The following is a 14,810-nucleotide window of genomic DNA, read 5'->3' as shown; positions in this document are numbered from 1 at the left end:
ATCGGACAGATCCGTGTCGATCACATGACTGTCGAGAAACTGCCTACCGATTTGTAGGATTTTTGGACAAAATCTGTAAGAGTAGTGCACCGAAATGTGTTTTGCGAACATCGGACACTAGGTGGCGCTAGAAAAGGCCCATTTGAAAAATGGCAGAGGTTCTAGATTGACATCCAGGGAGTGTGTGTGCTCACTTTGGCAGCGTCCGGGCCAACGGCGACTGAGATTAGGCGCTCACAAACTGCGAGGACGCACGGACGGACGGACGGACGCACGGACGGACGGACAGAGGGGAAAACATACTCTCCCCCATGCCTTCGGCTGGTGGAGACAATTATCTGCACATCGAAGCTATACACACTATAGCAGTGGTTCTCAAAGTGGATTTCAGGGACTCTCTTTTCCTCTTTTCTCTGTTCCTTTATGGGGTTCTAAATTGACCCTTACAATTCTGTAACTTTGACAGTGTACAAATGGGACCAAATGGACCGGTCAGGGCTCCATTTGGTTCCATTTGTACACTGTCAGAGTAAAGGGGAAACCTTCACATTTCAAAGTTTGAGAACCACTGTACTATAGGATACCAGGTCATCAATGACCTGGTATTAGTCTCTACATTTTAGCTTTGGCATAAGCCAGTATTTGCCTGTACTTTCAATAGCTAATATCTCATCTAAAAAAGACCCTGCGCATCCCCATGCAATTCCTATTTGTAGTTAGTTCTTCTTTCAATCCTCTCTCCGTCCTCACCTCCAGGCATCACATGGCCCACGTCCTGCACTGTGAGGGCAGAGTTCTTGTCCTCCGTGTTGACCCTGATCACCCCGTGGCTCAGTCCGGTCATGGAGAGGATGGCGCGGGCGGGGAGCGGTGTGCCAGGCACCCCGGGTCTGTGCAGGAGCAGGGGACGTGCAGAGAATGTTAGAGAGGCAGGGGCTAAAACTTCTAAAAGGGCCTTTTAGTGGAAATATCGAAAATAGCAGACCGTCGTCTATGATCAAGTCAATACTGGAGATGTGGCGTAACAGCATGGATTTCTACACAGAGAGGGCAAATCTTTCAGCATAAGATACTGCATTCAAGTTCAGGAAAAGACGGACACGGCAATTCTCCTGAATGCTGCCTTCAGGTATGGCATGGAAAGGGGGCATTAAAAACTGCATTCATGGTCTGGAGAGGGTACTTTTTACAGACTTTTTACGGCCCCTTCTGATGTCTATGTGTGCACGTGCCTGCACAGGAGTGGACATAAAACAAGCATAAACAAGCCATCTCCTACATCCACTTGAGCAGCGTCTACCCCCGCAGTCCATCTGTCCTCCCATGCATGCTTTCAGTACTTTTCCCAACAGTGCATGCTACTGCCATGCACCACTATTTGCTAATACTAAACTGCCATAGCAGAATGTCTAGTGAAAGTGTGTCAGTGTGTTGTACCTGCGTATGGCCACCGTCATGGCCTCAGGGGAGGTGGCACAGGGACAGATGACCTCGGGCTTCAGCCCGTGGGACTGGAACACACACAGGAAGGCGTCACACGACGACACCGACCCTGGAGGTGAGAGAGAGAGAGACGACACAATGAAATGATAACATCTAATTTCTAAGGTGATTTTAATTACATAGTCCAAAGACAGGTAGTGTATGCCAGTGGTTCTCAACCTTTTCCGTGACCCCCGAAATAATCATATTTTAACTGGGGACCCGGCACCCAGACGAGCACTAAGAGTTGAGGAATTTTGTATAACACTGTTCTATTGTGAAAATAGCAGATCTACATGCTCACAACGCCTCGCAACGCGAGGCGTTGTGAGCATGTAGATCTGCTGCCTCTAATATTAATATTAGTAGATCTTCTGCCTCTAATATTTGACATTTTGGCCCATGTTTAATTTGTCATTTCAGAGGTATTAACAAAATCAATAACCAAAGACAATGCATAGCTATTTTTTCCAGGACCTTCCAGGACCCTTGATCAATTCCAAAACTTTTCCAGTACTGGAACAAAATCTTTCTAATTTCAAAATATATCCAGGAATTTCATGACCGTGGGAACCCTGTGTAATAATGTTGACCATGTGATGCTGTATACATGTGACAAACTGCAAACAAAAATTACGTAAAAAAGAAAAAAAAAGAGAAGTGATTTTAGGAAGCTCAAGGTTCCGTTCCGGTACTCACAGGGGTTAGCACCGTCGGCGACTATGAGCATCCGCAGCGACGCCAGGCTGGTGTCTCTCTGCTCCCTGTGGGCCATCATGGCCCAGTGCAGGTCGCGGCACTTCACCAACGCTACACGAGCTGCGGGAGGACACGATCTTCAACATGACTCGCTGTAAAACGTAAATCCAAAGTCACTGAATTGAATGCTACAGGAGAACAGTGCAAGTCACCTTTATGGATATGGACTCTCTGCACCCAGGACAGAGGACAGGCCTTCATGACAGCATAGGGAACGCTGATGGTATGAATCCTGTTCATCACAGCCTGCAAACACATAGGCACAGATAGGCACAACGATGGGTAATAGAAGTCGATAATTACAGTGCTCTATTATTATTGGTTGAGACGCATTGTAAGTCATTATAATTCAGTATTAACTCTATAATACTGTCCGAGGACCCCCAGGGATCACTGAGGGAGTTCCAGGGGGTCCCCGGCATAACGAGGAACTTTTTCTTTTTTCAGCAATTCAAAAATAGCTGACCTACAAGCTCACGACACGTGTCCGTGGCCAAATACATAGTGCAGTGGTTCTCAAAGTGGATTCCAGGGACTCGTGGGTTCCTTTAGGGGGGTCTTGATCCATACAAGTCTGTAACTCTGACAGTGTACAAATGGAACCAAATGAACCCGTTAGGGTTCATTTGGTTCCATTTGTACACTGTCAGAGTTAAGGGGAGACCTTGAAATTTCAAAGTTTGAGAAACACTGACACTGATAGTGCATAATGGGGGTCCACGACATAAAAAAATGTTTGAGAACCATTGCTCTATGAACACATGCCTGTGCCGAGGGCATTACTTCCGCATTACTGCTGCAAACAAGGTGTTCCCAAATCTCAGATTTGTGTGAGTTTTGAATTACAGGGTGGATTAAGTACGGATGAGTGGTGGAAAAAGATGGAGAGGAAAAGATGGAGAGGATAGGGGAACATCAAAAGCAGAGGGACTTGGCCCGGGGCTTATCGTGTTAAAAGCCTTTGTTTAGAGGGAAAACAGAATGTTAAAAAAAGCAGCAGTGCTGCGCTTTCCTCGAGGCGTTATTGAAATGCTGATGCACTTCTTGCGCTGCTTTGTTCCCCGACCTTTCACCCCTGAAACGGTATCGTTGTGGTGTAATCAAGCGTGTGCATGTTTGTTAACTCACGGTGAGAACTCCGTGCCATAGACCCATGTCCTTCTTGAAGTCCAGGACATTCACCAGCGTCTCTCCTGAGGACATACAGTATAGGACACGGGTATTATCAGGGTTTGAACAAAACCGTTGAACGTTCAGGTCAACTACAGCAGTGGTTCTCAACCTTTTCAGTCCGCAACCCTCAAAATAATCATATTTTAACTGGGGACCCCCCCCCCCCCCCCCCCTCCCCTGACGAGCACTAAGAGTTGAGGCTTAACATTTTGTATAACACGGTTAAAATAGCAGATCTACATGCTCACAATGCCTTGTGTTGCAAGGCGTTGGAGGCATGTAGATCTGCTATTTTCACAATTTCCGCCTCTAATATTTTTTCAATATGGAGAATGTTAAATGTTGTATTTTAGAAGTATTAAACGGGTCTTAAAAGTCATTAAATTGTCACTTTAGAAATGTGCAGATACCCTCTATACGCTTATACTGTATGTTGGTTTGTTTCATTTTGAATGAGAAAACAATGTTGCACATTAAGTTAATCATCTGGGGACCCCCCAAAATAATTTGGGGACCCCCCTGGGGGTCCCGACCCACAGGTTGAGAACCACTGAACTACAGCACCTCTCCCCAGTAAGACCTATACTCACCTTCACAGTAGTTGCAGGCTTGGGTCAGTGCTTGGCAGTGGGTCAACATGGCTACTTTAGACACAGCCACACCCATCACTGTGCCCTCTTTGTTGGCCTTGTACTGCACAAAGAGACAACACAGGAAATTAGAAAATAACAAGACGTGTGTCCACGTCCTAGTGTGGTGATTATGACCAAGTGCTTTATTTTAAAAATGTTATTTGTGCAGTTTCGGTTCACTAGGAAGTGAATGTGATATTGTTTATTTATATTTTTGGTGTCTTATAATCCAATAAGGCAGTGTTTCTCAAACTTCTACATTTCAAGGTCTCCCCTTAACTCTGACAGTGTACAAATGGAACCAAATGGACCCGTTAATCAGAGTTGCAAACTTGTATGGGTCCATTTAGACCCCCCTAAAGGAACCCACAGAGTCCCAGGAATCCACTTTGAGAAACACTGCAATAATTGCAACTGCAATAATCTTATGACAAGACACAAAAATAATAAATAAATACATTCATATGAGAACAACAGGCTTCACAATGTTGTTGTAACAAAGAAAGCATTACGGGGATCCTTGAAATTGAAATGTTTGCAATACAAATATACTGTACATACAGTAATACAGTAAGTAGTCTTACCTCTATATATGCAGCATCAGTGTTGGCTGTAGGTATATGTGGCTGCCAGTTATTAGAGGGCTTGGTCAGATACTTGGAGTCTGTCACCACCCACTTTAGCCGAGGCCAGCCTATCAAACCCAACACACCACGGGACAAACGATGAAGAATCCCATACACTTATGATATATTTTTGTAGGTTTCAAGTTTGCAAAATGTATAAATAATTATGAATAAATAAATGACAAAAACATACATATTTATGCAAATCCATAAAAACGAGTTTAAAGCTGACATGATACACTCATGGGTGCTGTAGAAAAGGTGAAAGCGCACGTATAATTTGTTTAATGTGTTTTATGTTTTATGATATTGCATTTTGTGAAGCGTCATTTCTGTCATGATGGAACCAACAGGAGGGTGGGATTTTAGGAAGGAGTGTGTGTGTGTGTGTGTGTGTGTGCGTGCGTGCGTGCGTGCGTGTGTGTGTGTGTGTGTGTGTCTGTGTTCAAAAAAGGTGTACACAGAGACATGTATTGTGGATGCATACGTGCACATGCTTTGCACACAAGCAGGCAAAATGTGAATGTCCTTACAATGTAAGCCAAATTATACTGAACAAAATGGGTTGCTCTGATGAAAAAAAGAATAAAACAGTAAATAAATAATAAAAACGTGGTCACAAAAAAATACAGAGCCACTGTTTGGGAAGGCGTGCTACAGACAGACTGACCTTTAAACTGTAGTATTTCTCCAGTGGGCGTCTTGGGCAGTCCCTTCAGACACACCTCGCTGGTGAGGGCCAGGCCCACACCGGCGCTGCCCAGAAGAAACCCCACCTGGCTGCTGCCTGCGTCCTGAACAAACAGCCCACATACACAGGCAGGAAGTCAACGCTTGTCGTGCAAAGACGCCATCAGTGCCGCGTGATTATAGATCCAACTGGGAAAGATGGATAACCACGCCCCGGACTCATTTTTGAAGCTTGTGATTGGCTGAACCGGACGTAGGGAGCGCTCCGTTGTAGTCACTTGGACCGCGCGAGGTGCACGGTACCCAATTATCATGGCGTTTATCGTGCGCTTGCCCAGGCCTTACGGCCTGGGCATAAATATAACGATTGCATTCACCACGGCTTCGTAACTCGCGCGGCGCTCCGCCGGCCGCGCGGCCCTGGCCCGCTCTTCGCGGCCACTCGCGCCTGCGGCGCTCGGGGGCGAAGAGCAGGACCAAGGTCCGCTGGCCTTCGCGCCGCTTGCAGTGTCGTGGACAATAACTGTGAAAACGAGCGCTCTATGCCGTTTCCATCCATCTTTCCCAGTTGGATCCATAATCACGCATCAGTGCCCCTCGGTGTTGATTTTGTTGACTAAAACTATGACGAAAAATGTTTGTCGACTGCGTTTTTTTCACTGACTAAAACAAAATGAAAACGAAATAAAAACTAAGCTGTGATGACTAAAACTAAGACTAAATATATTCGTCAACAAAATAAAAACTAGACTAAAACGTTAGGGAGGGACTAGGGGAGAAGAGAGTCATTTTATGTTTGGTTGCTCTCAGGTGTTGCATGCTGAAAATAGCAGATCTACAAGCTCACAACGCGGCGAGCTGCGACGCGTTGTGAGCTTGTAGATCGGCTATTTTCAGCACACAACCAAGTGTAAAATCAGTCATTACGATGCCATCAAGGCCTGCCAAAATACATTTCAGTTGACTAAATCAACTGTAAATTTAGTTGCCTAAAAACGTATGATATTTAGTCGACTAAAATTAGACTAAAACTAAAACTTTTCAGGTGACTAAATTATTCAAAAGGCTATGACTAAAACTAAATCTAAATTTGCTGTCAAAAACAACACTGGTGCCCCTTCATCACAGTGTAGGGGTGGGCGATGTGGAAAAATACAATATCACAATATTTTCCCAAGCTGTATCACGTTACTTAACAGTACAACCACCTACAGTACAAGGTAACAAAAACTAAAGAAAAATGATCATTTAGACCAGTGGTCCTCAATGTGGGGTCCAGGGACTCTCTGGGTTCCTTTTGGGAGGTCTAAATTGATCCTTACAAGTATGTAACTCTGACAGTATACAAATGAAACCAAAACCATTTGGTTTCATTTCTGTACTGTCAGAGTTAAGGGGAGACCTTGACATTTTAAAGTTTGAGAACTACTGATTTAGACCAAAATGCAGGTTTAAATGAATTCTGCAATGAACCTCTGTATGAACAATTCAACAGGATTTTTTAAAAGGCTCCTTCCTTCATTGTATCACGATATCTCCAAAAAGGCATATTGTGGAGACATTGTATCGTCTCAACGATATTTATCACCATATCGCCCACCCTTCATCACAGTGCCTTCTTACCTTGCGAGAGAGTGGGACCTCGATAGGAACAGGGATGACCTCGGCCAGCAGGCAGCCGTAGAAGGCCACCCAGAACATCCCCGGGTCACTGTTGGGAAACACCAGCGCCACCTACAGGTCCAATGTGTAACAGAAACACATTTTCCATCTCTATGAGCATAACCACGTGAACGCATTTGTGTCACGTAACCACTTTAACCGTTATTTTTTATACTTTGTCAATTAAAAAATAGCATATAAGCATAGATCTGCTATTTTAGAAAATCTGTGACAATTTGTGCACATCTTTGAATATATGTTATTTTAAAGCGAACATTTTTAACTCCAATCTTTGCTTCTGGGGGGACCCTGATACATCATATTTTGAGATGGGGTCGGCGGCCAAATACATTTTTTGGGGTGGTCCTTGATATGAAAAAAATTGAGAACCACTGACATAGAAACATACGTTTTTCAAAAAACCTTAGAAGGATTTCGTAGATTCGGTCCCAGGTCTTAATCGCTTGTAAATGGCTCCTCTTTGACATCGTACAATAATTCAAGATGTTCAGGCCACTATACAGAGTACTACATCACACGAGGCTTGGCCAGTCAAAACTGGATGTCACGTTTTGTGACCTTTGTTAGCCAATCCGGATGTTATGTTTGTGACCCCCTCCAAACCACCATCTACCCACATGTATAATATAAGATAAGATAAGCTAGATCAGGGGTTCCCAAACTTTTTTGTCTCAGGACACCCCATAAATATTTTTTTAATCCGAGGCACGCCTACATTATAATTTTCACTCCCAGCACCTTATATTTATAGCATATCGTTGTTGTCGGGTGGAAACATTGTATGTCCAAAACCGTTCGTTTTGTATTCATCATCTATAAAATGTACTAAACTAGTGAAAACAGCAGATCTACAAGCACAAGCGTTGCGAGGCGCTGTGTGCTTGTAGATCGGCTGTTTTCATTAGTTTTGTGCGACAGTCTTTTATGATGAAGCAGTGCTTTGCTTTACCAAAAGACGTACTGTACACATTTGAAATGTGGAGATACGAGGTTTCTGCCCGACAGTGATGATATTTTAGTGTTTATGTTACGAGGAAAATGCTAAAATAATAGCCATTTTGGTTACAACTGACTGAAAATAACTTTACTTCAAGTTTCCAAATAAATTCCAAATATCATCAAATTATCTCGCGGCACCCCTGGACTGCCTTCACGGCACCCCAGGGTGCCCTGTCACCCACTTTGAAAACCCCTGAGCTAGATCTATCTATCTATCTATCTATCTATCTATTAGATAGATAAGCACTAGAATGCACTACCATGATTTCTGAAGTCTCTATGTGTACATAAGCAGATTTTCTTTTTAATGGGATATTGAACATTTCAAGCATTTCCACATGATACTAATTTCCACCAAAGTTTCCATCTGGGTTCCATTTATCAGCTGGATCATCATCATCCCTTTCTTGTGTATGAGCCTTCATAACACCACAGACTAGAAAATAATTACTTTCAAAACCAATGTCAATGATTATTTGTCAGTTCATCAAACATGCCTACATTAAAGCTTTATTTGGTGGGGTAAATACCACTCAAATCACCAGATCTTTATGATACATGAGTGCATTTTTTGAGTTTTAGAAACCCATCTCTTTAAACTTGTCCAGCATCTCGGATGAATCAGCATTATCAGTTTTATTTTCATTGAAGCACAGGATGCCCCTATTCATCGTATGATGAAGTACTACACAGTGTAATGTAGGGTTTAACCCATTAAGAACGGGTACACATCATTGTGTATCATTATTTTAAGCTTTAACTATTGAAAAATAGCAGATATACAAGCTCACAGCGCGGCTGTGAGCTTGTAGATCTGCTATTTGTTTTTATTGTGAAAATTAGAATTTTGACCCGATTCTATAAGTGTCTTTTGAATCCTTCTAAAGTTTTTTGGAAAAACCTATGTTTCTACGTCAGCAATCTGGCCAGCCATCGTCAAAGAAAAGGTCCTTTCCACTTAACTGGAGCTCAGTCTGTTCTTGAGAGACTACTATGTCAGTGGTTCTCAAACCTTTTCATTTGAAGGACCCCCAAAATGATATGTATTTGGCCACAGACCCCCATCTCAAAATATCTAGTTCCAGGGACCCCCCTCAAACATTTTCACAACTTTTTCAAAAATAGCAGATGTACAAGCTCGCAGCGCGGCACTCGGTGCCGCGCTATGACCTTGTATATCTGCTATTTTTCACTGGTTAAAGCATTCAATAATTCTAGGCCTAAATGGGTTGGTTATGGGGAGATTTATGATGGGGAAGCTCTTTGATGATCTCATGTTTTTCTCACCCTATCTCCAGGCTTGAGGATCTGTTCGTTTTTGGTGCCCAGTCTGTTCAGGAGTGTGTAGGCCAGTTTCACGCTGCGACTCCACAGCTTCCCTATTGGACGGATCAGAGAAGGTGGAGAATGAGAATTGAGGATAGGATGTACAGTACTACTGTATACATGACATACAAAAAGGGTACACTGCCATAAACACTGCCCAACAGCTTACACCTGTTTTGGTATGGTTCACAAATCACAACATCTATTCAATATGATTGGGCTTTTTTCAGTTTTGTGTGAAATGCCTCAATTCAGAGGCATTTCCTTTTCAGGAACAAAGAAAGTAGCTCGCACTCACCTTTTTGGTCGCTCCAAACATTTATTGACAAGCAAGCAAAAAGATTTTTGCTTGTCAATAAATGTTTGGAGCGACCAAAAAAGTGAGTGCGAGCTACTTTCTTTGTTCCTAGTATTACTGCGTTGGCAGTTTTAGCTCGGCACCGAAGAACGGAGGATGTGCGTAATTTTTCTTTGAATTTCCTTTTCAGCCAATTCTGTTTGTCCTATCAGCAAAAACAACATGGATTTTCATGAAACACAAAGACGAGAGATAATCTATCAAAATGACATAATCTGTCATATTTCAAGAGCCCTGACAATTGCATAGTGTTGGCGGAGGTGTGCGTGTGTGAAGATGTCTCACCGTAGGTCAGCGTATAGAGGGGTTTCCCAGTAATGTCCAGTGCAGTGAGCGCAGGGCTCTTGCTCTGTGTGGCCCCCCAACGAGCCAACGCTGCCTGCAAAGCCGGGGGCCAGTTACTGACCACGCCCAGGGGCTCCCCTTTCACTGGCATGATCTGACGGCCTTCTGGCTTGGGTGCGTTGGGGTCCGGCGGGGTTACTGTTGGAGGGACAGCCAGGGAGAGAGAGTAAGAGAGAGAGAGAGAGAGAGAGAGAGAGAGAGAGAGAGAGAGAGAGAGAGAGAGAGAGAGAGAGAGAGAGGAGACAGAGGATCAGTGAAGCACAAATAAGTTTTGTTTTAATTATGTACATCAACATGGTAGAAATGCAGTTCTACACAGCAACATTCGCAGTGTTAATTAAACACTGGGGATTTTACTGTGTAGCCGCGTTGGAATGATTCGTGAAATAAAAGTCTGTACGCTGGCTCTCAGCTGCACGCTTTTGAGCAGTGCTAACCGCTCCTAGATCTGGCTTTGTGTGTATGTACAGTATGTCCGTCCGTACCGGTATGTCCCGCACAGCGCTTCGAGGGACGTTCTGAGCACGCACAAAGGCACCATTCACTTCACACTGGGCGTGATTTTTAAATTGCCGCATTCGATGTTTCGAGCTCTCGGTCTTCATCGAGAATAAGAATGGGAAATCATTTCTCTCACCTTCCACTATCTCCTCGGCGTCGTCCGTGAAGAACTCGCTCAGCTCGGGACGTTTGGGCCTCTTGAGCGTGGCCAGGAGCTGCTGGATCTTAGTGGACACCCTGCTGTTGACAGGCACCCCTGCAAGGCAACATACAGTCACACACATGCCCTGGTACAACGCAACGCTGTCGGATCTGACACAAATCCACAGTGGGTGCAGTCTACTCTAACTCTAGACCAGGGGTTCTCAAACCTTTTGACACGACGACCCCATATTATGAGGGGTTTTGTTTTTCTCTATCGCGGCAGCTGTTGGTAACTGGTTGTTTGTCTGTGAGAATCGTCTTCGCGCTCGGAAACGTTACATCGACGCGACTCACGATCTAAATTTAAAGTTATACTATGTAACTTTTTTTATAAAACAAATCTTAAAATTGTCCTAACTGTTAAATCGCTAAAGTTTTAGAACACCCACTCCGTTATTTTCATCTTCTAAAGCCTTCTCTTTGTATGTTTTCTATGAGCCGTGAGGGGGGGAGAATTTCGCGACAAAATTACGTCATCTGCATCATCTGTATATGTTGTGTATACGTTGGCCAATCACATTGCGGATCATACACACATGATACACTACCGGCCAATCACAGCGTGTCTGCCGTCTCTTCAGGAAGTAGCCTCCCTCAGCAGCAAGTGTTTACGATGGTGAAGGATTCTTAACCTCTTACTCCCCAAATCCTGGTCAGAAAATTACGTTCTACCCCTCTACGGATTCGTATCGGTCGCGATGGTTTGCGGCACCGCTCCGGTGGTCCGCGGCGACTCCGGGCGAAAAACGGGTGAAAAAACCAGACCACTAGTTTAGCAACTTACACAGTATAGCTTTAACTACGGGTAAGGGTACAGTTACAGATGGGACCAAATGGACCCGTGGTCCATGTATGTGTATTTTGTACCACCCGCTCATAGTGAACACAATTCCCAAGTGAATCGTTTATGAACGGCTTGAAACAGTTTGTGTGCCTCAGCCTCTGGGAGGGCTTGTGTGTGCGTCGATGCTCGTTCTCTAGTCGGCGGAACTTGTGTGTGCAGGAGTCGACGCGCGACCACAACGGGACCTTCGTGCGACCCCACTTTGGGTCGCGACTCGTACGTTTGAGAACTGCTGCTCTAGACACATGATCTGATGCTGGAAGGAAGGACCTCTGGAGTAGAGCATCTCACAGTCTGCTGCTCCTCATTCCAAAAATACACACAAGTCTGTACATTTTTCAGATTGTTTTTTCTCAAGCTTTCGCATTCGACTTTAGTTCATGACTTTTAGCAAAATGGAAAGCAGCAGAGCGTGGCTGTCTCAACGCTAGGATGACAGGCAGTGAGAGGTGTGGGGGGGGGGGGGGGATTAGGTTTCTTTTTCTTTTCTTTTTTCTCGTCTGGGAAAACACAGGAGGGGTTCAGTTTTGTGCGTGGAGTTGACCTGGTTTCGTGACATTAGAAGAAATCACACGGTTGAAACGAAAGGGACATTTAAATAGGGAAGAGAACGTCACAGACGAGGAGGCTACAGACATTATGCAACAAGGGGTTTCCTTACTCTGGAGATTACCTCGTCCTAAATTGCCAGTAAAATTAAACGTGAAGTCAGGGCGTGAAAAGATCAGAAGAAGAGAAAGCTGGTTAACGTTTGATTAATGATCTGTGAGCACATTGGTTGGAACATGACATGTTGATTACATCTCGGTAAGAAGTCTGAGCGAAGATTTAGACGGTGTCCGTGTCTCCAACAGACACGAGACATCAGACAAACACTCAAATGCAGTGGTTCCCAAACGTTTTAGCTCGAGACCCAAAATAGAAAACAGCAGATCTACATTCAAAATAGAAAATAGCAGTTTTTTTTTTAGATCTACATCTAAAATAGCATCAGCTATTTTAACGACTTCTTAGACATTTTTTCTAACTTACCACTGCCTTAGAAAAATCATTGCAAAAACGTAGGAAACCAAAAAAATGAGTGGCCCCATAAAAATGTGTCCGCAACCCACAAATGGGTCCCGATCCTGTGCTCTAATGCAGTGGTTCTCAAAGAGGGTTCCGGGACTCTGTGGGTTCCTTTAGTGGGCTGTAAAGTTCAAGTACAACCCCACCCTAAATCACTTCTAGGCTAATTTTCCTACTTATATTGATCCCAAATGACTGTCCATGGGGTCTATTAGGCAGAAATGCCCCTGTCATCCAGTTTCCCCAGCAGAACCCAGCAGCTCTCATAGCATAGAGTGGAGCCTATAAGCCTATCGCTTTTACACATTTTTTTGTGGTCAAAAGTGATTTATTTTTTCATGAATGTGTTACTAGTTGTCATTACTAACACATCCATGCCTTGTTTGTCCCATACAAGCCACCACAATCTCATAAATCATGTTTTGGGCTGAGCATTCGGCACAACTGCCAATCAGGGCATCTTTTCTGGGACTTGGCAAAACACACAAAAGCATAACATCTGTTTAGCAGAGTGTGGTGGCTTTTGTGGGACAACGATGGCATGGATTTGTTTGTAATGACAACTAGTAACACATTCATGAAAAATAAAAACACTTTTGACCACAACAAATAGTATAAAAGCCATAGGCTTATAGGCTCCACTCTGTGCTATGACAGCTGCTGGGTTCTGCTGGGGAAACTGGACAACAGGGGCATTTCTGCCTAATAGACCCCATGGACAGTCATTTTGGATCAATATAAGTAGGAAAAATAGCCTAGAAGTTATTTAGGGCGGAGATGTCCTTTAAGGGGAGACCTTTAAATGTTATAAGTTTGAGAAACACTGCTCTAATGCAGTGGTTCTCAAACTTCTTTGGTTGCAGTCCCTTTCCCCTGGCTACAGCATTTTGCTTAGAAAAATGTACATCAAAAGTCCAGTTCCCATGCCAGTATGTTCAAAAACAGCATAATGGCAAATAAACATAGCTTTCTATTCAATAACAGTTGTACAAGTGAAGGTATGGATGTAATTTCTATCATTGACCATAACACTAAAATACATATTGTCGTTGTCGGGTGGAAACCTCGTATGTCCAAAACCGTCCGTTTTGAAATGATCATTTAAAACATGATTTAAACTAGTGAAAACAGCCGATCTACAAGCACACAACGCCTCGCAACGCGAGGCATTGTGTGCTTGTAGATCTGCCGTTTTCACTACTTTTATGCGACGGCCTTGTATGAAGAAGCAGGGCTTTAAAAAAATACAAATCTGAAACTTGGAGATACGAGGTTTCTGCCCGACAGTTTCCCATTTTCTACTTTTTTCGGCACTACCTCTGCGTACCCCTAGGGATACATGTTTTTTGAGAAACACTGCTCTAATGCAGGGATACACAACCACACAGAAGTAGTAAAAGTGTCACATTACCGTCATGGGTCTCCATCATGCTGGAGCGGCTCTGTCCACGGCTCATACCTCGGACCACCGGGGGTAGGTCCACCCTGGGGCCTCGGAGCGTGGCCTGGGCCACAGCTGTCACATCAGGAGGGGGCCCGCTGTTCTCTGAGGAGCAGGGGAGACCCATGCAGTTAATTTGAATAGAGTTGTGAAAATATGTAAATACTAGGGCATTCAACAAATATTCGAATATCAAAGTCACTATTCGACGGTGTTCACCGAAGTCGAATATTCTTTTTTTCTTTTCTTTTTTTTTGGGTCAATGCCCCTGGTGGATGAATTTGTTAATGCTCTATACCAGGGGTTCTCAAATCTTTTTAGGCTGTGACACCCAAAATAAACATATTTGAACTGGGGACCCCCACCCTGACAAGCACTTGGAATTGTAGGTATTACATTTAATGTGACTCGGGTCCACAGATAAACAGGCGTTGTGAGCATGTACCGGTAGATCGGCTATTTTCACAATGTTCGCATCTTGCTTACTTAATATTTGACAGTTTGGCCAGTCCTGTCGAATATTCGACTATTCGAATACTTTGAGGTCGAATAATTCGAATACTAAAAATCACTATTCGTGAATGCCCTAGTAAATACCGAATACTTTTGGCTTCAAAAGGTAATGGTGCATTTCGGTAAGGGACGGAGCTCGAAACTCGAGCCCATTACAAACTCGATA

At 43.9% G+C, this 14,810-nt stretch overlaps 1 protein-coding gene across 2 annotated transcripts in view; it reads right to left on the bottom strand.

Annotated features, from left to right (window-relative positions):
• dip2bb (disco-interacting protein 2 homolog Bb) overlaps positions 1-14,810 on the bottom strand; it is an 84,104-nt gene that overhangs the window by 27,732 nt on the left and 41,562 nt on the right. For both annotated transcript variants that reach the window (XM_080728741.1, XM_080728742.1), the window contains exons 6-18: positions 14,102-14,236; positions 10,711-10,830; positions 10,014-10,211; positions 9,332-9,423; positions 6,986-7,096; positions 5,343-5,466; positions 4,631-4,740; positions 4,005-4,107; positions 3,370-3,434; positions 2,394-2,487; positions 2,182-2,301; positions 1,438-1,552; positions 751-890 (exon numbers count right to left, since the gene is read on the bottom strand). In XM_080728741.1, the coding sequence (XP_080584867.1) occupies positions 751-890; positions 1,438-1,552; positions 2,182-2,301; positions 2,394-2,487; positions 3,370-3,434; positions 4,005-4,107; positions 4,631-4,740; positions 5,343-5,466; positions 6,986-7,096; positions 9,332-9,423; positions 10,014-10,211; positions 10,711-10,830; positions 14,102-14,236 (1,527 nt within the window). The remainder of the gene's footprint in view (positions 1-750; positions 891-1,437; positions 1,553-2,181; positions 2,302-2,393; positions 2,488-3,369; positions 3,435-4,004; positions 4,108-4,630; positions 4,741-5,342; positions 5,467-6,985; positions 7,097-9,331; positions 9,424-10,013; positions 10,212-10,710; positions 10,831-14,101; positions 14,237-14,810) is intronic.

The sequence above is a fragment of the Nannobrachium achirus genome (genome assembly GCF_963921795.1).
Source record: "Nannobrachium achirus genome assembly, chromosome: 6".
In the NCBI taxonomy this organism is placed as follows: Eukaryota; Metazoa; Chordata; class Actinopteri; order Myctophiformes; family Myctophidae; genus Nannobrachium; species Nannobrachium achirus.
The sequence above is the reverse complement of the archived record's forward strand: the minus strand, read 5'-3'. Positions and strand labels throughout refer to the sequence as shown.